Source organism: Procambarus clarkii, chromosome 50 (assembly GCF_040958095.1).
Source record: "Procambarus clarkii isolate CNS0578487 chromosome 50, FALCON_Pclarkii_2.0, whole genome shotgun sequence".
NCBI lineage: Eukaryota > Metazoa > Arthropoda > Malacostraca > Decapoda > Cambaridae > Procambarus > Procambarus clarkii.
Window position 1 is genome coordinate 1,481,674 of NC_091199.1, and position 24,689 is coordinate 1,506,362.

Below are 24,689 nucleotides of genomic sequence, written 5' to 3' on the forward strand. Positions count from 1 at the left end.
CCCTGCAGGTGAATAAACATATAATGTCCAAAAGCTTGGCGAGACTCCCCGCAGCAAAGCCTAAAGTTACCCGTGAACGAGCACCAATTTGCACTCCACAACCTAATGAGTATACTCGTTCAGTTTGTTAACATCAATTTTCGTGTTACCAAAGTTCAAAACGGAATTCCTGCAAAGGGATACATCAAGGGAGGAGATAATAAAGGCAGCACACGCAAGGAAGGAGCACAAGCTGAGAGAAAGGAATCAGGGATCCTCAGTCCCGAACCCTGTAATCCCAGAGGGAAGAGTGGAACCTTCCGCAAACAATTCAGCAGCCCCTGTGGGAGGAGCATCACCCCCACCTTCCACTCAATTGCAGTCTTACCTGCCCTGTCCCCTGCCAGCCCCCCACTAAGTGCTCATCTAGGCCACCCACACACCCCCAATCCCCCTTCTCCCCAAGACCTCCCTTCTTCCCCACCCACCCAAACCTTCCCTTATCATCCACCCCCCCTAAGCCCTTCCTTCTTTCCCACCCCCCTAAGCCCACACATCTCCAACACCCCAACCTCTAAGCCCTTCCTTCTCCCCAAGCACTGCTTTCTCCCCCACCTCCCAAGCCTATCCATTTCCCCCACCCCCACCCTTTCAATCCCACCCATCTTTGCAATACCCCCAAGTCCTCCATTCTCCCAAGCCTTTCCTTCTCCCCCACCCCCCTAAGCCCACCCATCTCCATCAGCCTCTCCCCCAAACGCTTCCTGCTCCCCAACCCCCAAGCCCTCCCTTCTCTCCCATCCCCTAAACTTATCCTTTTCCTCCCACCCACCCAATCAAACCCATCTCTGCCATCCCCCCCAAGCCCACCCTTCTACCCCACCCTCAAACCCTCCCATCTCCCCCACCCCCAAGCCCTGCCATCTTCCCCACCACCAAGCACTTCCTTCTCTCCACCCCCTAAGCCCTTCCTTTTTTCTACACCACCTCAATCCTACCCATCTCGGCCACTCCCCATGCCCTCTCTTCTTCCCTACCCCCCAAGCCTTCCTTTTCCACCCCCCCAAGCCCTCCCTTCACCCCCACCCCCCAAATTTCCCTCCTCTCCTGCCCCTCAAACCCTCCCTACTCCCCCCATCCCCAAGTCCCCACTCCCCCCCACCCCTAAGCCCTCTCTATTCCCCTAACCCCACGCCCTCATCCCCCACCCCCATTCCCCCCTTCTCTTTCACTCCCTGAAGCCCTCCCTTCTCACCCCCCCCCCAAGATCTCCCTTCTCCCCCATCCTCCCCATACCTGATTCACCCCCCCCCACCCCCCACCCCATCCTTACACCCCAGATCCCCCAGGTCCAATAAGAAATTCCAGGAAGTCTTCTCACTAGAGCAAGGTGAGGTTCCGGTGCTATGAAAGGGATTAGTTAACCAGGCACCTCTAGAGAAGTTCGGGATTACCAGTGGGGAGGTAAGGAAGCTTTTGCTAGAGCGGGATGTGACAAAGGCTGTAGACTCGAATGGAATCTTCCCTTGGATACTCAAGGAAGAAGCACTGTGCCTGCTACTCTCCACGGTGTATAACAAATTACTGGTAACAGGTGAACTGCCCAAAATTTGGAAGACAGCTACTGTAGTCCCGACATACAAGAAGGTTGATAGACAGGAGGTACTGAACTACAGGCCATTGTCCCTAACTTGCATACCATGAAAGTTGATGGAGAAGATTGTGTGAAAAAAACAAGTGGAACATCTGGCACGAAAGAACTTTGTAACACAACATGATCATGGGTTTGGGGATGGCAAGTCATGCCTCGCAGGATTAATTAAGTTTTATGACCAGGCAACCAAAATCTGGCAAGGAAGGAAGGAAGAGAGGGGTGGCCAGTCTGAATATTTTTGGAGTGCCAGGAAGCCTTTGGCACAGTACAGCACAAGAGACTAGTACACAAGTTGGAGATGCAGGCAGGAGTGAAAGGAAAGGTACACCATTGGAAAAGAGAGAACATAAGCCACAGAAGACAGCGAGTCACTGTGAGGGGTGAGGTCTCAGATTTGAGAGGCGTCACCAATGGTATCCCACAGGGATCAGTCTTGATCCCTGTGGGATCAAGACTGTTTCTGATATATGTCAATGATCTCCCAGAGATAAAAGACTCGTTCCCTTCATTGTTTGCTGATGATGCAAAAATTATGATGAGGATTAAGATAGATGAAGATAGTATGAGGCTACAAGATGACCTAGACAAACTGAATGAGTGGTCCAACAAATGGCTACTAAAGTTAAACCCAAGTAAATGTAAGGTAATAAAACGAGGCAGTGGAAACAGGAGACCAGACACAGGATGCCGAATGGGAGATGAAGTCCTTCATGAAACGAACATAGAGAAAGATCTAGGAGTTGATATCATGCAAAACCTGTCTCCTAGGGCCCACGTCAAAAGAATAAAATCAGCAGCGTATGCAAAGCTGGCTAACATCAGGACTGCCTTCAGGAACATGTGTAAGGAATTCTTCAGAACCTTGAATACCACATATGAAAGCCCAATCTTGGAGTATGTAGCCCCAGCATGGAGTCCGTACCTTGTCAAGAAGAAGACAAAGCTGAAAAAAGTTCAGAGGTATGCCGTTAGGCTAGTCCCAGAACTAAGAGGCATGAGTTACGAGGAACGATTGCATAAAATGCATCCACGTCGCTGGAAGATGGGAGCGCTCTGGGAGACATCACTACCTACAACATTCTCAGAGGAATTGACATGGTAGATAAAGGTAAACTGTTTAACACGTGCGGTATATCTTGAGGTTATCTTGAGGTGATTTCGGGGCTTTAGTGTCCCCGCGGCCCGGTCCTCGACCAGGCCTCCACCCCCAGGAAGCAGCCTGTGACAGCTGACTAACACCCAGGTAAACCTTCCACTGGGTGGAAGGTTTCAATTTTACTGCTAGGTAACAGGGGCATAGGGTGAAAGAAACTCTGCCCATTGTTTCTCGCCGGCGCCCGGGATCAAACCCGGGACCACATGATCACGAGTCCAGTGTGCTGTCAGCTCGGCCGACCGGCCCCCTAAATACGCAAACAAGGGGACACAGGTGGAAACTGAGTACCCAAATGAGCCACAGGGACGTTAGAAAGAACTTTTTTTAGTAGTTAGATTAGTTAACACATGGAATGCATTAGGCAGCGGTGTGGTGGAGGCAAACTCCATACAGTTTCGGTGCGGTGGAGGCAAACTCCATACAGTTTCAAACTCTCGCAAGCACATCTAGGTAAGTACAACTAGGTAAGTACACGAAGACCTATTTAGACCTAATCACCTTGCTTAAACGTCATTATACAGTGAAACCTTCATGTCATTGGGGTTTGATGGATTTCCAAAAAAGGACGAAAAAGCAGAAGGAATCATTACAGGATTTATATGCAGAATTGAGGGCGTTGGCTAACAATTGTAACTGTGGAGCACAGTTTGACGGCTGGGTGCAAGACCAGTTGTTCATGGCAGTTGAAAATGAGATATTTTCTCAAACCTGGTGGCGGAAATCTTGGATTTACAATCGATGACTTCATGGACAGTGCTAGAGAAGAATTTGAACCTGGAAAGGTGTTTCGGAGGTAAGGAATCTGCTGCCCAAGAAATTATGGTCGTACGGGGCCAGACAAGATGTAAACACTGTGGGTTTAATCACAGTAGTAGCAATTGCAAGTTTATGGACTACATGTGCAACATTTGTGACAAGAAAGGGCACTTGAGAAAAAAGTGCAGAGGATACTTGAAAAAATAGCGAGGCGAGGCCTTGGTGATAATACGACCTGGGAATGCAGGAAGAAGAAGTAGCGGTACTATGGTCAAGGCACCTGACAGCTGGGTGGACAGTGCTTCGGATTCGTAGTCCTGAGGTTCCTGGTTCGATCCCCAGTGGAGGCAGAGACAATTGGGTAAAATGTTTCTTTCACCCTGATGCCCCTGTTACCTAGCAGTAAATAGATGCCTGGCAGTTAGACAGCTGCTACGGGCTGCTTCCTGGGGGTGGAGGCAGGGTCAAGGACCGGGCCGCGGGGACACTAAGCCCCGAAATCATGTCAAGATAACCTCAAGATGGCAGTAAATGAACGTAAACGGTCTGAAGAAGCTGCGGGTGAGGAAAGCAGACTATATTCGGTAGTAGAAAAGGAATGTTCGGTGAAGTCACAAGTGGTGAATTTTTGTAATTAATGGGAAGTTAGTTCCCTTGGAACTGGACACTGGTGCTGCAGTGTCAACATTGTCTAGAGATTGAGCAGATACCTTGCAATTGAATGTAAAACTCAGTGGAAAATCATTAAGTGCAATACGATAATGTACCGATTAACGTCTATGGCAAGTTATCAGCAAAAGTAGGCTATAATAGCAAAGAAATTGTCCAGGATTTTCATGTAGTGGATTCACATAATCCTAGCTTATGTGGTAAATATCTCAATGAAAAGGTGGAATTTTCTTGGCGGGCTTGGATGAATTGTCGTAGTTAAAACAATTAAAAGTGCTGAAGATATGTTGGAAAAATATTCAGTAGATGCAGGTATGCCAATTAATAGAAAGGTGGCCAAAATACCCCTGAGAAGTGGGGCATCACATAAATTCTTCAAAGCAAGAACAGTTCCGTTCCATTACAAGCAACGGGTCGAATCCGCCCCTGGAAAGGTAAGTAGCAGAAGGCATCTTAGAGCCAATTGCGCATAGTGAGTGGGCAGCCCCATTTGTACCAGTGTCAACACTGGTACAAATGGCAGACCGGAAATACATGAGAATCTGTTCATAATTTTAAAGAATTAAATAACCGCTCCCATTGTGAAAAATATCCTTTGCCCAAGAGTTGGCAAAAAGCAAGGACAATGAATTGTCAGTGGTTTGCAAGGGGCAATATTTTCTAAGACTGACCTGAAAAATGCCTACTTTCCTGTAGATGAGGAAAGTCAGAAACTGTTAGTGATAAATAATCATAAGTTTTTTTTTAAGTAAAAGACATCTTTTTGGACTCTCCTCATCTCCAGCAGTTTTTCAGACATTCATGTCCCAGTTGTTAATAAACATTGAGGTGTGCCTAGCCTTTTAGATGGCATTATTGTATGTGGGTAGAATGCATGATACTAGATTAGGAAAGGTTTTGAATCTTCTGCAGGAGCACAATGGGAAGTTTAATAAGGGTAAAACAGCATTGAAGACCAACGCCATTGCATATCTAGGGTACCATAATTCCGGTAAAGGCTTTACTCCTTCTCACAAAAATGTAGCTGCTATAGTGGACGCCCCAGCCCAACATCAGGAGGGAGGAAGGGGGGGGGGAGACAGTCTTTTGTAGGGATGGTAACATATTTTTGTAAGTTCGTGAAGAACTTTTCATCACAGTTAGCGCCCTTGTATGAATTATTGAAAAAAGGGGCTAGATTTAGGTGGGCAGCAAGAGAGAAGGCCTTCAAAATATTAAGCAGAAATTGATAAACTCTCCAGTTGTCACTAAGTTTACTGATAAACTACCTTTAAACTGGAAGTAGATGCTTCCTCCAGTAGAGGTGAGCTGTGTGTTATTACAGGAAGTAAATGGTCAGGAAAAAGTTGTCTATTTTGCAAGCAAGGAATTATCTCCTGCAGAACATAATTATTCCCAGTTAGACAGGGAAGCCTTAGCTTTGGTATATGCCATAAAAAACTAAGGTATTTTTCTCCTGGGGAGGAGAAATTTTTTTTTGCTAGAACAGACCATAAACCTAAACTAGGATTGTTTGACAGAGATAAACAAATTTCAGTTAATGCCAATTCTATAATTCAATGATGGGCATCACTACTTTCACAGTTTGAGTTTGATTTGGAATTTAAACTAGGCAAGGATAATGTAATGATAATGATGCATTAAGTACGTTGTCTGTTACAGAAGAGTTGAATACCAGTATTCCAGTTGAATATGTTAACTTGGTGGAATCTATGTGTTTTGAGGATATTTCTTTCCAGACTATTAGAAAGGCAACTGTTAGAGAGCCCAAATTAAATCTCTTGATAAAGTATGTCAAATATGGTTGGAATGGTAATTTAGTATTATCAAAGTATGCGGCAGTAAAGGCTGACCTTAGTATTCACCAAGATGTACTCCTATATAGGAATTGAGTGGTTGTTCCTGTGGAATTGAGATTTAAGATTTTGGAACAGTTGCATGTAGGCTATAATAACATAAATGCTATAAGAGCAAATACTAGAAGTTGGGTTTGGTTGCCGAAAATGTGCCAGGATATTGCTGAAGTAACAAAGAATTGTCACATTTGCTTTAAGAATTATCAGAAACTCCAGGCCCCAGTACTTTCATGGCCATGCACTGGGAAACCCTGGTCTAGATTTCATATAGATTATGCTGGACCTATGGATAACAAATATTATCCGGTTATCGTAGATTTATACACAAAATTAATAGATGTTCATGTGTGTAATTCCACCACATCATCTGTAACTTGCGAACTGCTCAGGAAAACATTTTATAATTTTGGATTGCCAAACCAAAATTATTAAAGGGGGAGCCGGTCGGCCGAGCGGACAGCACACTGGACTTGTGATCCTGTGGTTCCGGGTTCGATCCCAGGCGCCGGCGAGAAACAATGGGCAGAGTTTCTTTCACCCTATGCCCCTGTTACCTAGCAGTAAAATTGGTACCTGGGTGTTAGTCAGCTGTCACGGGATGCTTCCTGGGGGTGGAGGCCTGGTCGAGGACCGGGCCGCGGGGACACTAAAGCCCCGAAATCATCTCAAGATAACCTCAAGATAACATGGTGGTGTCAGATAACACTCCTTATTTTGTTTCATGGAAAATTGATTTTTTTTTTAGAAAGAAGACTATTAAACATGTAACACCTGCCCTCTATAATCCATCTTCAAATGGTCTGGCTGAGAGAGCAATGAGCAATTCATGCTACAACTAGTGAATCTCCTTCTGAATTACTGTTTAATAGGCACTTCAGACTGCACGTGGAAACAGTAAAGAATGATCCAGATAAAGACAAATCTGTGACTAGCTTGGCCAATCAGTTGGCTAAGGGACAGGAAGTGTTGTTTAAAAGAGAGGAATGCAGAATATGCAAGAAATTTTTTAATTAATAAGCCTTGGGGTAGAAGGGAAAATTACGGAAGTCCTGGACTACAGGAATTTCACCGTGCAAGTGCAGAGTTTAGGGAATATTAATTGGAAAATACATGCAGATCAACTTCTGCCAAGGTTCACAAGGAATTATGAAGACCCTTCAGGTAGGGGTGGGATAACTAGTGATACCCATCCTACTAATGAAAGGGAAGCACCTTCAGGAGACAGGGAGGCAGAGCAAGGGTCAACAGAGGGGAATGAGAATAAAGCTAATCCTATGGACTCTGCAGTTAGTAATTCAGAAGAAAGTTCCCCAGAAGAACAGGCTTGGAGCTCAGTTGAGAAAATCCGGAAGAGTAACACGACTGCCTGATAGTTTTAACATGTAGGAGTAGAGTTTAAATAAAAGGGAGGAATATTAGGATTAAGGTATTTTGAACGATTAGGTACTACATAGGTTAGGTTTATGATGTTTTGAGCAGATGCACTATTGTTTTATAAGAAGTGTAAATAGTAAGTTATGTAACCTGTACCCGGTGACGTAATTTTTTGTTGTTGTTGGAATAACCGCCCTGTGGATCACACGTTTCTTGCCGAATTATAACAGTACACTTCTCGAAAGAGGACAAATGTAAATAAAAGTTGCATTTTACTGGTGCTTATGTACAAACACAAGTAATAATATTGTGGAACTTCGTTTATCAGTCTCCGTGGTGAAATGGTAAGACACTCGCCTGGTGTTTCGCGAGCGCTTTGTCGTGGGTTTTTATCCTGGCCCGGGGAGAGGGGATTTACTGGAAGTCAATCCTTAACTGTAGCCTTTGTTTACCCAACAGTAAAATGGGTACCTGGTTGTTAAATGATTTGACGGGTCGTATTCCGGGAAATATATTTATTTAAGGACTTGCCCGAAATGCTATTCACGCTAGTGGCTGTACAAGAATGTATGAACTTTTGTATATATAAATAAAAAATAAAAAAAATCACTAGGTGCAGAAATTTATTGCCTGCATCTGTGCTTACAAGATATAATTTTGTTATTTTATAACCATAATGAGTCAATTGGAGTACCGATGGGTTCCTCTTCACATGATGAGTTCAAAGAGATAATTGGTTTTGATCTGTGTCAAGTGAATCAGTTTCAATAATGTCACAACAGCTGCAAGACCAGGGATGAGGTACTGTGAGATTTTTCCTACTTACCAACCCTCCCTTGGGAAGGTTGATCTCAAACAGAAAGGCCTACTTAGCCAACACGTTAAGTGTTGTATTAGCAAATTTTACTTTAGGCATGAGACCATAGGAAGGCGGGAGCACCTGCTGGGATTCACTTAGCGTAAAATCCCAATCAACTAGGTCGTGGACCTCCGACATTGCGAGTGCAATATAATGGTTAGGTCACTAGTTCTCACATCAAAATTTAATTTGATATGTGGGGCTACAAATCAGGATCGAATTCCCAGAAGCAGGCCTTCTTTAAAAGATCACATTACTAGAATAATCGTACAATGCAGAACACGTGTGGAATAATATTCTTGAAGGGTTGACATAAAGACTGTTTTCTGTAACAATAACAAGTTTTAACAAAGATACTAGACTACTACAACAGCGGTTTTACGTTACGTTAATGTCTCTCACTGGCACGTTAAAGACAGCTAATTAACAACTCAGTGTAGCAACGACTCCTGTCAGTTGCCGCGAGGCTGAATACTGAACTGACCTGAACACAGGTGTGCCCACTGACGACGCAACATTGCAATCAAAATTAATCAATAAGAACTAAGTCTACTAAAACAATAAGAGTTACGTTACGTTAATATTCATCAAGTGACACATTGTCAAAAAGCTATTTAATAGCCAATCAATTATAACAATAGTCTCCATTCTGTTGTCGCTCTTGACTGAATAATTGAATTAACTGAACAATTTGGCATGTCCACTGAAGACACAAGATTGCTATAAAGAAACCCCCAGTAGCATACAGTTACAATGCAAACAACATCCAGGCAGGTTATTAGACAAGTCTCCATTCCTCCTATCAGTTACGTTAACACTTTTTGCAGCACCCTGCAATTAAATTGCAAATGTAAAGAAAGCTAGGCAAGGTGAGATCATGAGACACTCCTCTGGTGATCTCCAAGTTACTTTTACTCTCGCCTTCAGAGACAATAATCAAGCTATTGCCTTAATCAATTACACTAACTGATTCTGTGATTAACTACGTTAAACACAAACACTTGTCTCCCACAGACAAGAAAACAACAATAGTATAATAATTTAAACTAATTGATCTTGGTGATTAATTAAGTTAATTGACTGTCAACTGGCAGTCAGCATCAGAGTTCTCTACGTTAATCACAACCACTCGCTCGTCCTTAATTACATCACACTTGGCCCATCAAGCATTTAGTGAGTTATTACTAATTACTGTAAAACGGACAGCCAATTAATCCCAATCGAGTTACATTAACTAAGTTTACCACCCTCTCGGTAGCTTCTCCACAGTCTATGTTAAGTTTTACTTTAATGAGGGTAAATTACCCCGTAATTAACCTTGAACAACTAATTAGCTGTCACACGGACCGATAATTAATTATACACAAATACGTCCCACTCCATACTCTCTAAGCAGGTCTCATCAAACACTGTGAATTCACGGTAGAAGTGTTAATTACCCCTAATTAACTTTGTGTGCTTAATCCACTGTCTCACAGACAGATATAATTAATTCAACGAATTATGCTAGCCCAATTGACTTCGCTTTACAACAGTCAGTCAAACCCTATGACGTTAATTATCGCTCAATTAACTTGAGTCACTAATTAGCAGTCCCACAGACAGGTAATTAGTCACAAGCAATTACTTTAACACAAATACTGTCACTCCCTCACTTCCAGGGCGCCTGACAGCTGGGTGGACAGCGCTTCGGATTCTTAGTAATGAGGTTCTGGTTCGATCCCCGGTGGAGGCGGAGACAAATGGGCAAAACGTATATTTCACACTGATGCCCCTGTTACCTAGCAGTAAATAGGTACCTGGGAGTTAGACAACTGCTACGGGCTGCTTCCTGTGGGGGTGTAACAAAAAGGAGGCCTGGTCGAGGACCGGGCCGCGAGGACGCTATGCCTCGAAATCACGTCAAGATAATCTCAAGATAGGTGACCTCCACAAAACAATGGAAAGCCTTCCTCATTTCCCTACCGTCAGTCAATGTAGTCATAGTAAAATGATGACTACCGAAATGACTGAAAAACACGGCTCTACACAGACAGACTGATGACTGATGCCGAGATACACGTGCACGTAACTCACAATTTCTTCATGTCTCCTTGCTAATCAATTCGGTGCCGATGACCCACGATGAGGAACGAACGATTGCAGGGGATAATGATACTGCCACGTTGCCTTGGGCGACCGCCCCACCATACATCTTTCTACCCTCGACAACAAGTGGTTTCCAACTGCCCTTGGTGGGCTTCATGTAGCATGGGCACGCCGCATTCTCTGTCTTTTGACTTGAAAAATGAGCGGGAAGCCTGCAGGCTTAGCCGTGCCGCTACGAATGAGGGCTCTCCTCTCACCAGCTAATGCCCTGTGACGTTGGCAACGCCCCAGGAAAAAAATTTTGGTTGCCCCAACGTATCTGTTGGAAAGTCACGTGTTTTGGTTGCCCCAACGTCACGTGTTGGAAAGTAGTGGCAACGTTTGTTTTCACGAATTAGATACGTAATTTTGTGTGTATGTAAATAAGTTTCCAAAACTTACTGCACGAAACGTTGGCAAAAAAAATTTGAAGCCTTGTTTTTTTTTTTTTTTTTTTTTTTTAGATATATACAAGAGTTGTTACATTCTTGTACAGCCACTAGTACGCGTAGCGTTTCGGGCAAGTCCCTGGAATACGATCCCCGCCACAAACCTTGTGGCAACCTTAAATGTTTCATAAACGTAGTTTTTGTTATTGCTGTTATATATATAAATGTAGAAATATAAAAATATATTTCTACATTTAGTAACATAAAACAGGATCATAATAAAGGTTGGTTCATCATTTTTATTATTTTTTCACTTAATGGAGAATCCATGGTTGTTTTTGGTGGGTTGTGGTTGGTGGTAGTGGGTGGTTGGTTATTATGGTTGATGGTAGTGGTGAGTGATGGTTACAGTTGGTGGTAATGATTGATGGTGTTGGTGGTTGCAGTGTGCATGTTAGTTTGGTGTGGTAGTGATAGTATTGTGTTGATCTGGTGCGGTGGTGTGGTAGTGTGTTGTAGCTGTGCAGAAATAGAAGTGTGGTAGTTGTGGTGTGGTAGTAGTGGTGTACTTGCTGTAGTGGAGGTGGAAGTGTGTTGAGGTAGTATCGTGCAGGGATATGGTAGTAGTGGTGGTGGTGTGAAGGAAGTGTGGTGGGGTGGTGTGGTAATGGTGGTGGAGTGGTGAGGTAATGGTGATGTGGTGTAGTAATGTGGTGGGGTTGTGTGGTAGTGTGGTGAGCTTGTTTGGTAGTGTGCCTGGGCTCTATAGTAGTTTGGTGGGGTAGTGTGGGCTGGGTTATGTGGTAGAGTGATGATGTGGTAATGGTGGTTTGGTAGTGTAGTGTGGTGGTGTGGTAATGTGGCATTGAAGTGTGGCATGGTAATTGTGTGGTAGTGGTGGTGTGGTAGTGTGGTAATATGGTGTGGTGGTAGTGTGTTGGTGGAAGTGTGGTGTGATAGGTTGGTGGCGAGGTAGTGTGGTGGTGTTATAGTGAGTTAGTGTGGTGAGGGTGGTGTGGTAGTGTAGTATGGTAATGGTGGTGTGTGATGTGATATAGTGTGGAGTGTGTGGTGGTGTATTGTGGTAGAGGTAGAGTGAGGTGGTGTGTGGTGGTGGTGGTGGTGGTGTATTGTGGTAGAGGTAGAGTGAGGTGGTGTGTGGTGGTGGTGGTGGTGGTGGTGGTGGTGTATTGTGGTAGAGGTAGAGTGAGGTGGTGTGTGGTGGTGGTGGTGGTGGTGGTGGTGGTGTGTGGTGGTGGTGTGGTGTAGTGTGGTAGAGATAGTGTGTGGTGTAGTGTGATAGAGATAGTGGGTGGTGTAGTGTGGTAGAGGTAGTGTGTGGTGTTGGTGTGGTGTAGTGTGGTGAAGATAGTGTGTGGTGTAGTGTGATAGAGGTAGTGTGTGGTGTAGTGTGGTAGAGGTAGTGTGTGGTGTTGGTGTGGTGTAGTGTGGTAGAGGTAGTGTGTGGTGTTGGTGTGGTGTAGTGTGGTAGAGGTAGTGTGTGGTGTAGTATGGTAGAGGTAGTGTGTGGTGTAGTGTGGTAGAGATAGTGTTTGTAGTGTGGTAGAGGTAGTGTCTGGTGTAGTGTGGTAGAGATAGTGTTTGTAGTGTGGTAAAGATAGTGTCTGGTGTAGTGTGGTAAAGGTAGTGTGTGGTGTTGGTGTTGTGTAGTACTCACCTAGTTGTGTTTGCGGGGGTTGAACTCTGGCTCTTTGGTCCCGCCTCTCAACTGCCAATCAACTGGTGTACAGATTCCTGAGCCTACTGGGCTCTATCATATCTACATTTGAAACTGTGTATGGAGTCAGCCTCCACCACATCACTACTTAATGCATTCCATTTGATAACTACTCTGACACGGAAAAAATTCTTTCTAACGACTCTGTGGATCATCTGGGTAGTAAGTTTCCACCTGTGTCCCCTTGTGAGTGTTCCACCCGTGCTGAAGAGTTTGTCTTTGTCCATCCTGTCAATTCCCCTGAAAATTTTGTAGGTGGTTATCATGTCCCTCCTTACTCTTCTGTTTTCCAGGGTTGTGAGGTTCAGCTCCCTTAGCCTTTCCTCGTAACTCATTCCTGTGGGAAAAACCTGCTGGGATTGATATAAGAGGAGACTACTAGAGACATGGACTGAACTAAATTAAAAAATTACTGTCTGTAAATTAATTCCTAAAATCTCTAGCTAGGGTTGTAAATCCTAGCTCCTCTTTTCCTAATGACAGATTGTGGGCTGTAAGGGACAGGTGGGGTGAATGAATTAGTTGATAGAAGTTCCAGTCCACCTGTAGACAGGGATCTCACATCAGCTTGTATATTATACAAGGATAAGATTTGATAAATTCAGTTATATGACTGAACACTGGCTCTGTTTAAATCAGGGATTTAAACTTACATAGTCTAACCTAGCACCATAACTATTAACAGCCAATATATTCTTATACTATAAAAAACAAATTAAATTGTAAAAGTATAATAAATGACTTTAAATGTAGTCTAAGCACTTAACTAAGTACTAGAAATTATTCAATTAAATGAACTTGTATGATAACTTAAAAATAACTAAGCAAGCAATTGTTAACTTAATTTATATATTCAAGCATATATTAGTATATTTTGGTAGCAGTCTTTCCTGTAGACATATATTATAAAATATGACCGAAAAAGTAAGATTAATAATTCTAACACGAATTTTCTCTATCTTTCTTATGTTTCTTTTCACTGTTGATGGTAATTCAAAGATCAATTCTCCAAAATTCATTTTTATTTCTAGTCTGACGCGATACTTGAGCGCGTTTCGTAAAACTTATTACATTTTCAAAGACTTTAGTTTACAAACACACAACTGAAACTGAATAGAGCTTACACAACTTCGAGGTTTTTATCTACATTTGGGTGAGGTGGATGAGGTGAAAAACGAACTTTCAACAATGGGTATTCAATGGGTATTAAATTCCAACACAAGACAGAACACGAAACAATGGGTATTGAATGGGTATTAAATTCAAACACAAGACAGAACACGAAACAATGGGTATTGAATGGAAGTAATTGTAGAAAGCCTATTGGTCCATATTTCTTGATGCTTCTATATTGGAGTGGAGTCTTGAAGTGGGTAGAATATAGTTGTGCATTAATTGGCTGTTGATTGCTGGTGTTGACTTCTTGATGTGTAGTGCCTCGCAAACGTCAAGCCGCCTGCTATCGCTGTATCTATCGATGATTTCTGTGTTGTTTGCTAAGATTTCTCTGGTGATGGTTTGTTTGTGGGAAGAGATTATATGTTCCTTAATGGAGCCCTGTTGCTTATGCATCGTTAAACGCCTGGAAAGAGATGTTGTTGTCTTGCCTATATACTGTTTTTTTTGAGCCTTACAGTCCCCAAGAGGGCATTTGAAGGCATAGACGACGTTGGTCTCTTTTAAAGCGTTCTGCTTTGTGTCTGGAAAGTTTCTCATGAGTAGGCTGGCCGTTTTTCTGGTTTTATAGTAAATCGTCAGTTGTATCTTCTGATTTTTGTCTGTAGGGATAACGTTTCTACTGACAATATCTTTCAGGACCCTTTCCTCCGTTTTATGAGCTGTGGAAAAGAAGTACCTGTAAAATAGTCTAATAGGGGGTATAGGTGTTGTGTAAGTTGTCTCTTCAGAGGTTGCATGGCGTTTCACTTTCCTTCTTATGGTGTCTTCCACGAAACCATTGGAGAAGCCGTTGTTGACTAGGACCTGCCTTACCCTACAGAGTTCTTCGTCGACTTGCTTCCATTCTGAGCTGTGGCTGAGGGCACGGTTGACATAAGCGTTAACAACACTCCTCTTGTACCTGTCCGGGCAGTCACTGTTGGCATTCAGGCACATTCCTATGTTTGTTTCCTTAGTGTAGACTGCAGTGTGGAAAACTCCGCTCCTTTACATGACTGTTACATCTAGAAAGGGCAGCTTCCCATCCTTCTCCATCTAGTAAATGAAACGCAACACAGAATTCTGCTCAAATGCCTCTTTCAGCTCCTGCAGATGTCTGACATCAGGTACCTGTGTGAAAATGTCATCAACATACCTGCAGTATATGGCCGGTTTCAAGTTCATGTCGACTAAGACTTTTTGCTCGATGGTACCAATGTAGAAGTTTGCAAACAGGACACCTAGGGGAGAACCCATGGTGACCCCATCTACTTGCTTATACATGTGTCCATCCGGGCTCAAGAAGGGCGCCTCTTTAGTACAAGCTTGGAGTAGTTTCCTTAGACTGTTTTCTGGTATGTCAAGAGGAGTACAGGCCGGATCACGATACACTCTGTCGGCTATCATCCCGATTGTTTCATCCACAGGTACGTTGGTAAACAGAGATTCTACGTCCAACGAGGCTCTTATCCCTGTGGCCTGTGTTCCCGGCAGCAAGTCAACAAATTCCTTTGGAGACTTCAGGCTGAAGGCGCAAGGGACATAAGGAGTCAGCAAGCCGTTGAGTCGTTTCGCCAGTCTGTACGTGGGTGTGGGTATCTGGCTAATGATTGGCCGAAGTGGGTTTCCAGGCTTGTGTGTCTTGACATTTCCATACGCATATCCAGGTTTATATTCCCCAATAATCTTTGGCAGGTGGAGTCCAGATTTCTTGGCGTTCACAGTTTCGATCAATTTGTTGCCCTTTGCTTTCAGTTTGGCTGTAGTGTCCTTCATTACCCTTTGGAATTTAGTTTGGTCAGAGAGTATGAGGTTCATTTTCGCCAGATATTCGTCTTTTTTAAGAATAACGTATATTGGCGACTTGTCGCCTCTCCTGACAACTATCTCCTTGTTCTCACGAAGGCTCTTAGCTGCCGCTTTGAGCTCGGGGGACAGTATGGTGCTTCTATAGTTGCCTCGATTCTTTCCTCCTTCCGCAATAAGTTCTGCTTGTAAGGTATCTTTGGTGGTGACCTTCTTTTGTGCTTCGAGATCGAATATGTCGTCCAACAGAATCTCCAACTCCACTTTCCGGGCCATCTCACTCGGTCTGGACATAACGTGACAGTTTATACCCAGATTTAGGAGAGTGACTTGGTCCTCAGTGAAGTTGATTCCTGCAAGGTTCAGGAAGCCATCTCTTGGTCGTGGAATTGCCATAGGTCCTCCATATAACGTTGTTAGTTTCTTGATTATCCTTGTTTCAGTGCTGAGGTGATGCCGGTCTGTGAGGATGTCGAGGTGTTGTTGGAGGAAAGAATACACAGAAATCATTTGCGAGGAACAATGTGAGAAATGTACTTCTCCGGGAAAAAATCGTAAGGATACTTCCTCTTGTAAGCTTCCCTGACCAAATCTTGAAGATCGGTAGAGTTTTTGATCCCCAGCTGCTGAGGGGGTACTATAAACTCAGGAACATCCGGATCGGGCGGCAACAGCCAACGCCCGAGGTCACTGACGCAAGTCGCATAACGCGGCCGGGGAGCGCCATCCACACCCTTCGAGGAAGCAGACGACACTGGAGAAGCGGACGAGGGCTGCCGAGATTGCCTCGCCGTCGCACGCACAGGAGCAGGGGCCGGACAATGAGACAGTATCACATCCACGGAGACCGCAGGAAACACGGAAGAGACTGCTGGAGACGGAAGAGGCGGCATGACCGCTGCCGAGGAAACGGGTAACAAGGAAGAGGCCACAGAACTCCCTGAGCGAGCATCCTTTCTCAACACCATCACCAGGCCAGCCTGCACACCACCAACTTCAGCAAGGGGAACCACCCCTCACGAAGAACCGGAGCCATCCGACGCAGGCAACGCATCTGAAGCAGGACCCCCGGACACCAGACCAGAAGGGGAGGCCGAAACACCGGCACCGGCTTCCTCAGGCAAGTACACCTCCGCCACCACCATAGTGTGCACCACAACCGGAGGCACCCCACCGTCACCGGAAGGACCACACTCGTCGAAGTCGCCAACGTCAGCCCACGCAGAAGAAGAACGCCGGAAACGCTTAGGCTCGGGCCGCACACCACCAGACCCGGAGGCAGACTCAGCGACACGCGCAACACTAGCCGGGCGATCCGACGCACGTCGCAGTACGGCAGCATCCTCAACTACATGGGGCACCAGGCCAGGCACAGGAGGAAGCGCCGGATCCACCCCAGCTTCCAGCACAGCCGGAACAGACGGCGAGGGTGCAGGGACCAGGACAGACACAGCAGAGGAAGAACTGGAAGACGAGGGGTCCATGCAGACTGCAGTCAGAAGAGGCTCAGGGACACCAGCCGGAGCAGGCTGAGCACCAGGCGAGGACACAACCTCCGGAGGAGAGGCGACAACAACAGGGGGCGCAACAGGCGGAGCAACAGCTGACATAGAGGGCACCTCCTCAGCCGAAGAGACGTCCACATCCACCAAATCATCCCCCACAGGAAGCGGCAAAAAATCCTCCTCACTGAAGAGATTCACTGGTGCAACGGCAGGCGCAGAACAGTCAGCAGCCTGATGGCCAAAAAGGCCACAACGATAACACGTCCGCGGCTGGCGGGCGTAAAACACCCGAACGTTGTACCCCATAAGGCGTACAGAGGACGGAATATCTGCCCGGAGTCTCATGCCCCGGGTGTGAATGTTAGTCCTCACACCCTTAAGTGGACTGGAAGACACCACGTTCACCCGCACACTAACTACTGCACCAAACCGGCCAAAATACCGCCGTAGCAGACCCTCCGGAAACTCCAAGGGCGCCCCATGCACACTGACGTAAGTGAGGGCACCACTTCGATCAGAGAGGAGTCACAGTGCCCGCACCATCCGGCAGGGGTAATTTTCGCCCCTCGTATCGCCGGAGAAAATCGCGATACGCTATCTCCTCCGTGAATTTCACTATCGCCCGACGGGCCGTTACCAACTCGAGCCCATAAATTGCTAACACAGGGACAGAGAGCAAATCACAAGCCAATGCAATCTCCGGGTAACCAGCCCGCACAGAGAATTCGAGTCCCACAGACTGAGTCCGGACGACAGGGGGAAAGGGACCCCCATCGTAACTCCACGTCAGCACAGGCGGGCAGAGACACACCCGCCCCCAACCGGCCAAATTGGTAAACAAGCACCATCTGCAGGAGTGCTGAGGCAACACGTCTGCCCCCTACCGAAGCTAGGGCCAGACTCAGGTGGTGGTAGTGTGTGGAGGTGGTGGTAGTGTGTGGAGGTGGTGGTAGTGTGTGGTGGTGGTGGTAGTGTGTGGAGGTGGTGGTAGTGTGTGGTGGTGGTGGTAGTGTGTGGAGGTGGTGGTAGTGTGTGGTGGTGGTGGTAGTGTGTGGTGGTAGTGTGTGGAGGTGGTGGTAGTGTGTGGAGGTGGTGGTAGTGTGTGGTGGTGGTGGTAGTGTGTGGAGGTGGTGGTAGTGTGTGGTGGTGGTGGTAGTGTGTGGAGGTGGTGGTAGTGTGTGGTGGTGGTGGTAGTGTGTGGTGGTGGTGGTAGTGTGTGGAGGTGGTGGTAGTGTGTAGAGGTGGTGGTAGTGTGTGGTGGTGGTGGTAGTGTGTGGTGGTGTTGGTAGTGTGTGGAGGTGGTGGTAGTGTGTGGAGGTGGTGGTAGTGTGTGGTGGTGGTGGTAGTGTGCGGTGGTGTTGGTAGTGAGTGGAGGTGGTGGTAGTGTGTGGAGGTGGTGGTAGTGTGTGGAGGTGGTGGTAGTGTGTGGTGGTGGTGGTAGTGTGTGGTGGTGGTGGTAGTGTGTGGAGGTGGTGGTAGTGTGTGGAGGTGGTGGTAGTGTGTGGTGGTGGTGGTAGTGTGTGGTGGTGGTGGTAGTGTGTGGAGGTGGTGGTAGTGTGTGGTGGTGGTGGTAGTGTGTGGAGGTGGTGGTAGTGTGTGGAGGTGGTGGTAGTGTGTGGTGGTGGTGGTAGTGTGTGGTGGTGGTGGTAGTGTGTGGAGGTGGTGGTAGTGTGTGGTGGTGGTGGTAGTGTGTGGAGGTGGTGGCAGTGTGTGGAGGTGGTGGTAGTGTGTGGTGGTGGTGGTAGTGTGTGGAGGTGTTGGTAGTGTGTGGAGGTGGTGGTAGTGTGTGGTGGTGGTGGTAGTGTGTGGTGGTGTTGGTAGTGTGTGGAGGTGGTGGTAGTGTGTGGAGGTGGTGGTAGTGTGTGGAGGTGGTGGTAGTGTGTGGTGGTGGTGGTAGTGAGTGGAGGTGGTGGTAGTGTGTGGAGGTGGTGGTAGTGTGTGGAGGTGGTGGTAGTGTGTGGTGGTGGTGGTAGTGTGTGGTGGTGGTGGTAGTGTGTGGTGGTGGTGGTAGTGTGTGGAGGTGGTGGTAGTGTGTGGTGGTGGTGGTAGTGTGTGGTGGTGGTGGTAGTGTGTGGTGGTGGTGGTAGTGTGTGGAGGTGGTGGTAGTGTGTGGTGGTGGTGGTAGTGTGTGGTGGTGGTGGTAGTGTGTGGAGGTGGTGGTAGTGTGTGGTGGTGGTGGTAGTGTGTGGTGGTGGTGGTAGTGTGAGGAGGTGGTGGTAGTGTGTGGAGGTGGTGGTAGTGTGTGGAGGTGGTGGAAGTGTGTGGAGGTTGTTGATATTTGTGGTGCATGGTGTTGGTGGTGGTTGTTGATGTTTGTGGTGGTTGGTGGTTGTTGATAATTGTGGTGGTTTCTGGTGGTGGTAGTTGTTAAAAGTTGTCGTGATGGATGGTGGTGGTGGGTTTTGATAGTTGTAGTGGTTAATGGTGATGTCGGGTGAGTGTGGCGGTATGGTTTGGAGGAGGACGAAGAGGAAGGAGGAGAAGGGAGAGGAGGAAGGACGATGAGGGCGAGGAGGAAGGAGGAGGAGGAGGAGGAGGAGGGTGAGGAGGAATGAGGAGGAAGGAAGAGTAGGAGGTTGAGGACGAAGAACGAGGAGGGCGAGGAGGAAGGAGGAGGAGGAGGAGGACGAGGAGGAAGGAGAAGTAGGAAGTCGAGGAGGAAGGAAGAGGAGGGCGAGGAGGAAGGAGGAGTAGGAGGTATAAGAGGAAGGAGGAGGAGGGCGAGGAGAAAGGAGGAGGAGGGCGAGGAGGAAGGAGAAATAGGAGGTCGAGGAGGAAGGAGGAGGAAGGCGAGGAGGAAGGAGGAGGAGGACGAGGAGGATGGAGGAGTAGGAGGTCAAAGAGGAAGGAAAAGTAGGAGGTCGAAAAGAAAGGAAGAGTAGGTAAGAAGGTAGGAAGGAGGATGCCGAGGAGGATGGATGCGGAGGAGGAGGAAAGAGGAGGAGGAGGAGGAGGAAGGAGGAGGTCGAGAAGAAGGAGGAGGTCGAGGAGGAAGGAGGAAGAATTCCAGGTAGAAGGATGAGGTCAAAGAGGAAGGAGAATGAGATCGAGGTGGAAGGAGGAGGTCTTGGGGGAAGAGTAGAAGATGGAGGAGCTCGAGGAGGAAGAAGGAGGAGGAGGAGGAAGAGGGGGAGGAGGTCGAGGCAGAGGAGGATGAGATAGAGGAGGAAGGAGTAAGTGTATGAGGAAGGTGGAAGAGGGAGGAAGGAGGAGGTGGAAGGAGGAGGACGTCGGGGAGGGAGGAATTAAGTGATGGAGGAGAAGAGGAGGCGGAAGAATAGAGGGGGAGGGGGAAGAGAAGGAGGAGTAAGAGAAAGGGGATGAGAAGGAATGGGAAGAAAAGGGGGAGTGGGTAGGGGGAAGAGAAGGGGTAAAGAAGGGTAAATTAAGAGAAGAGGGTAGGGGTAAGCGAAGAGGGATGAGGAGGGGGAAGGGTAAGAGAAGGGGAATGAGTAGGAAAGGGAAGAGAAGGGGAGAGGGGAGGGGGTAAGAGAAGGGGGATGAAGAGGAAGAGGAAGAGAAGGGGGGGAGGGGTAAGAGAAGGGGGGTGAGAGGAGGGTAAGAGAAGGGGGATGAGGGGGAGGGGTAAGAGAAGGGGGATGAGGGGAGGGGTAAGAGAAAGGGGATGCTGTAACTCCTCTCACAGGGTGGCTACAGACCTCATCGTAGTGTTAACGAAATGGTCTGGAGCTAGGCTTCCTCCAGATCCAAAACTAGGACTTTTAGTGTGCGAACTACTTGTCTCGAGTGCAGTCATACACTCTAACATAATCTAGAAAATCACAGGTACCCTCTGGCAACGGGGGGAAATTCTTACTACAACATGGTAGTGGGAGGGAGGGGGTCAGGATAAGCTCTCTCCTCCCGAAACGGTTCGAGGCTGACCACAAGGTTTCACCATCCCCGTCAGAGACAGTATGGACCTCTTGCGAAACACTGGGGAAATAGGCATGACGTCACAAGGTTCCGACATGCCGCTACAAATCAGATCTCAGAAAAGGCGGGAAGACCTAGGTGCTGTGATTGGTCAACAGGTAATGACGTCACAGAATCCTGGTGGACGCTCGAGGCGCCCAAATCAGCATTCGGTCGAGACACTCAAGGTAGGATGAGACTGTCTTCAGAGCTCAAAGACAGGCTTCTTTGTCCTTAGTTCTAAGTTCAAGGTTTACCCCAACACCAGTAATACACGAGATCCGAATCACTGGGTCTTACAGGTGTCGAAGGATTTATCTATATAGCTTTGGAAGAATTATTTTGAACTTTGCCCCGAGGGGCCAGTTTATTGTGCAGCGCCACTCATCTTGTGAGTGGACACACCCACATAACAGCATGTACAGCCCTCCCCAATATAAGAAAACCTGCTGGGTTGTTCATCCTGTCACTTGTACCCCAGACACAGCTGGGACTTGCCTAACTGCCTCAAGTGAACAGCTTTTCAAACAAGAAGATTAACATTCGTCAACCCATAAAATCTTACATTATCTTGCAGGTGCAAAATGGGGGAATCTTTTAATAACAGTATCTATATATGATAAAGAGTATTTTCCTAATTCAAACAATGTGGGTTTATTGTTCTTCACATATTTCTAATGTCTATCAGATGTTCACATTCTCTCAGGTAGTGCTCTAGGCTGTGTCCGTCACTCTCACCACAGATTCTGCATCTCCGCTGCCCAGCTGTTGTTTCCATTCCAAATCTCTACGGATATTTGAATGCAAGACGGAGTCTCGCTAATACTGATTCTCTCCCGTGGGCACCTCCTCTTCGTCCATAATGATTGGGATTGCCAGCTGAAATCATGCTGTACCAGCGTACAGATTCACTGATTTGTTCTTCTACTCTCCTTTCCTCAGTAACCTTGTAACCGTGATATTGCCTGATGATACCTCTAATTTGTAGAAGAGTCTTGGGAATGAAATATTCAATCTGGTCTCCTTCAGCGCCTTCAGCAGCCAGCACATCTGCTCGTTCATTCCACAGATTCCAACATGGGAGGGGATCCATAGAAATTTGACGGCTATTCCCTGATTGGTTAGTACTCTCACAGCTCTCTTGATTTCAGCGACTATCGCAAGATTTTTACTAAGGCTTTAAAAATCGTGCAGAAAAACTTGCGATGGTCACTGAAATCAAGAGAGCTGTGAGAGTTTCTTACAAGAAAACTAAAGAGAGATGAGTCACGCAAAACAAGTGTCTAAGTTTCCGTTATTCAGCATGAGTCATACAAAATGGTATGCGGGGCCTGGACTCAAACAGGACTTTATCTGTGATGTGGGCTTAGTTTCCATAGTAATGATTAACATGCTTGGTTCTGGAGAGTTTTATGTAGCTGCTGGACATCTCCCACAATATGTGGGTGATGTCCAGGCCTTCACCTGGTGAAGTGTTGAGGTATTATATGAGTTTGTATTCTCTCCCACAGGGAGGGACGGCCGGTGTCTGCCTGGTGTGACATGACTACTGACGGAGGTGAGTAACCTCTCCCACAGGGAGGGACGGCTGGTGTCTGCCTGGTGTGACATGACTACTGACGGAGGTGAGTAATCTCTCCCACAGGGAGGGACGGCCAGTGTCTGCCTGGTGTGACATGACTACTGACGGAGGTGAGTAACCTCTCCCACAGGGAGGGACGGCTGGTGTCTGCCTGGTGTGACATGACTACTGACGGAGGTGAGTAACCTCTCCCACTGGAGGGACGGCTGGTGTCTGCCTGGTGTGACATGACTACTGACGGAGGTGAGTATTCTCTCCCACAGGGAGGGACGGCCAGTGTCTGCCTGGTGTGACATGACTACTGACGGAGGTGAGTACTCTCTCCCACAGGGAGGGACGGCCAGTGTCTGCCTGGTGTGACATGACTACTGACGGAGGTGAGTACTCTCTCCCCACAGGGAGGGACGGCTGGTGTCTGCTGGTGTGACCTGCTGCAGTCGTAATGGTGGTATTATTAGTTGTAGTGATGGTCACAGTTACAACTTCAGGGAAGTTTTGGTGGGAACAAACTTTTCTACTAGTAAGACAATATCAACTGACCACAACATGGAACTAATAAAATAATATAACCTTCCTGGTTGAACAAGTTCGTCTGGTTATAGGTAACCATTTACCGTCCAGAGTGCAATATGTTCTGTATAAGAACATAAGAACATTAGAATGTAGGTAACAACAAAAGGCCTATTGGCCCATACGAAGCAGCTCCTATTTATATCGATCCAATCTCATTCATATATGTCTAACCTATGTGCTTGAAACCATCAATGAATCCTACTTTTAATTATGTTATATAATTGGTTCAACATATCAACAACGCTCTTATCGAACAAGAATTAACCCAGGTCTTTCCTAAATCTAACTTATCTAATTTAAACCCATTATTTCGTGTTCCTATCTTGTGTTGACACTTTTAATCGTCATCCTGCGCTGGACGCGTTCTAGTGATTATATATACATATCTTGTAAGTTTTTATCATATCTCCTCTTTTTTCTTCTGTCCTCCAAGGCTGTAAAATGTCGTTCAGTCAGCCTATAATCATAACTTAACCCTCTAAGCTCTGGTACTCTTCTAGTAGCGAACCTGCGCACTTTTTCAATTTTAATTTTGTTTCACAACGTATGGATTCCAAGCAGGTGCTGCACATTCCAAAACTAGTCTAACAAAAGCTGTGTAGATTGTATAGAACGCGTTCTAATTTAGGCTTCTAAATAACGTTCTAATATATGACAGCGTCCCATATGCTGCTGATGTCTCCCTGCCAATGCCTGCCTCAGTGTACCAAGTCAGTAAGGCACTAAAACAAGCACAAACTGCCTTGGAAAATTGTAGTGGAATCCGGATGCCAGAGTCTGCAACTACAAGCTCAATTAGCTCTCCTTCGAACTGGGTACAAAATGTTTCCATCTCAGCTGCGAGAGAACATTGCAAAGAAGCCGACTGTTTGGCGAATCTTATTTATTAACACAATTAGTTTAATATTGTTTTTCCGCTCAAAGTTTATAATTGTATCAACACTAAACTTACGCCGTCGGACGAGCTGACCCATCTAGGTTCTGGAGACCTGGCCTCCACACTGAGCGCTTCCGTCCAAACCCTAGGTCTTGGTTATGACTGCCCGGAGGTCTTGATTATGACTGCCCGGAGGTCTTGGTTATGACTGCCCGGAGGTCTTGGTTATGACTGCCCGGAGGTCTTGGTTATGACTGCCCGGAGGCCATAGTTATGACTGCCTGGAGTTCTTGGTTATGACTGCCAGGAGGTCTTGGTTAAGACTGCTCGGAGGGCTTGGCTATGACTGCCTGGAGGTCTTGGTTATGACTGCCCGGAGGTCTTTGTTAGGACTGCCTGTAGGTTTTGGTTATGACTGATGGGGCCTCGTAGCCTGGTGGATAGCGCGCAGGACTCGTAATTCTGTGGCGCGGGTTCGATTCCCGCACGAGGCAGAATCAAATGGGCAAAGTTTCTTTCACCCTAAATGCCCCTGTTACCTAGCAGTAAACAGGTACCTGGGAGTTAGTCAGCTGTCACGGGCTGCTTCCTGGGGGTGGAGGCCTGGTCGAGGACCGGGCTGCGGGGACACTAAAAAAAGCCCCGAAATCATCTCAAGATAACCTCAAGATAGCCCGGAGGTCTTGGGTATGATTCCCCGCAGGTCTTGGTTATGA

The 24,689-nt window shown here is 46.7% G+C and overlaps 1 protein-coding gene across 1 annotated transcript in view; it reads left to right on the forward strand.

The window, feature by feature from the left end:
• The window catches only part of LOC123772633 (fibroleukin), a 337,231-nt gene that overhangs the window by 122,781 nt on the left and 189,761 nt on the right, over positions 1-24,689 (forward strand). Inside the window, exon 5 of the mRNA XM_069303387.1 lies at positions 22,453-22,499. Within this exon, the coding sequence (XP_069159488.1) occupies positions 22,453-22,499 (47 nt within the window). The remainder of the gene's footprint in view (positions 1-22,452; positions 22,500-24,689) is intronic.